A 797-nucleotide genomic window follows, 5' to 3' on the forward strand; every position below is an offset into this window, starting at 1 on the left:
CTATTATGATGATCATCAAAATGATTATTATTACTAACACTACTATTGTTATTATTATTATTATTATTATTATTATTATTATTATTATTATTATTATTATTATTGTTATTATTGTTATTATTATTATTTGTAGTAATGTCCATATTTTTTATATTATTCATACTATCATTATAATTATTGATAATATCACAAACATTTTTGTTACTCGACAAAGGTAACACCACGTTCTTAACTTCTACCTCTAAATTATGATCACTTAAGAAATTTATGACTTCATTATTATTATTGAAACCTGCTTTATTAGTATAAGAAAAAATAGAAGTATTAACTTCTTGATGCTTTAAAGACTCTCCTAATGTATTATTTTTATTTTTATAAATATAACTATAACAATTATTATTATTATTATTATTATTATTATTATGTTCATGAAGATGTATTTCATTATGATCACTCAATACATTTTCAATATCTTGATTATTTTGATAATCACTTTCTAATTTAATATCTCCATGGTTCTCATTTTTCGTTTCTAATTTTGTGAATTTATTATAATAATCTTCATTCATATTAATAATATTATTAGTATTTTTATTACTATCATTAAGGTGGTTATTATTATATTTGTATATATTAGTAGCTTTATAATTACAACAACTATTACTACTACTACTATTATTATTATTATTATTAATATTATTTATGCCTTTTATATTATCTCTATGGTTATCAATGGGTATTTTATCATTAAATGAACTAGATTTTATATTTACATTATTATTATTATTATTACTATT

At 17.6% G+C, this 797-nt stretch overlaps 1 protein-coding gene across 1 annotated transcript; it reads right to left on the minus strand.

The window, feature by feature from the left end:
* Positions 1-797, minus strand: PGSY75_0009200 (putative protein kinase; the record flags this gene model as incomplete). The annotated part of the gene is made up of 1 exon (XM_018783228.1): positions 1-797. A coding segment is annotated over one exon (797 nt), but the record flags the coding sequence as incomplete, so codon positions are not given.

Source organism: Plasmodium gaboni (assembly GCF_001602025.1).
Source record: "Plasmodium gaboni strain SY75 chromosome Unknown, whole genome shotgun sequence".
In the NCBI taxonomy this organism is placed as follows: Eukaryota; Apicomplexa; class Aconoidasida; order Haemosporida; family Plasmodiidae; genus Plasmodium; species Plasmodium gaboni.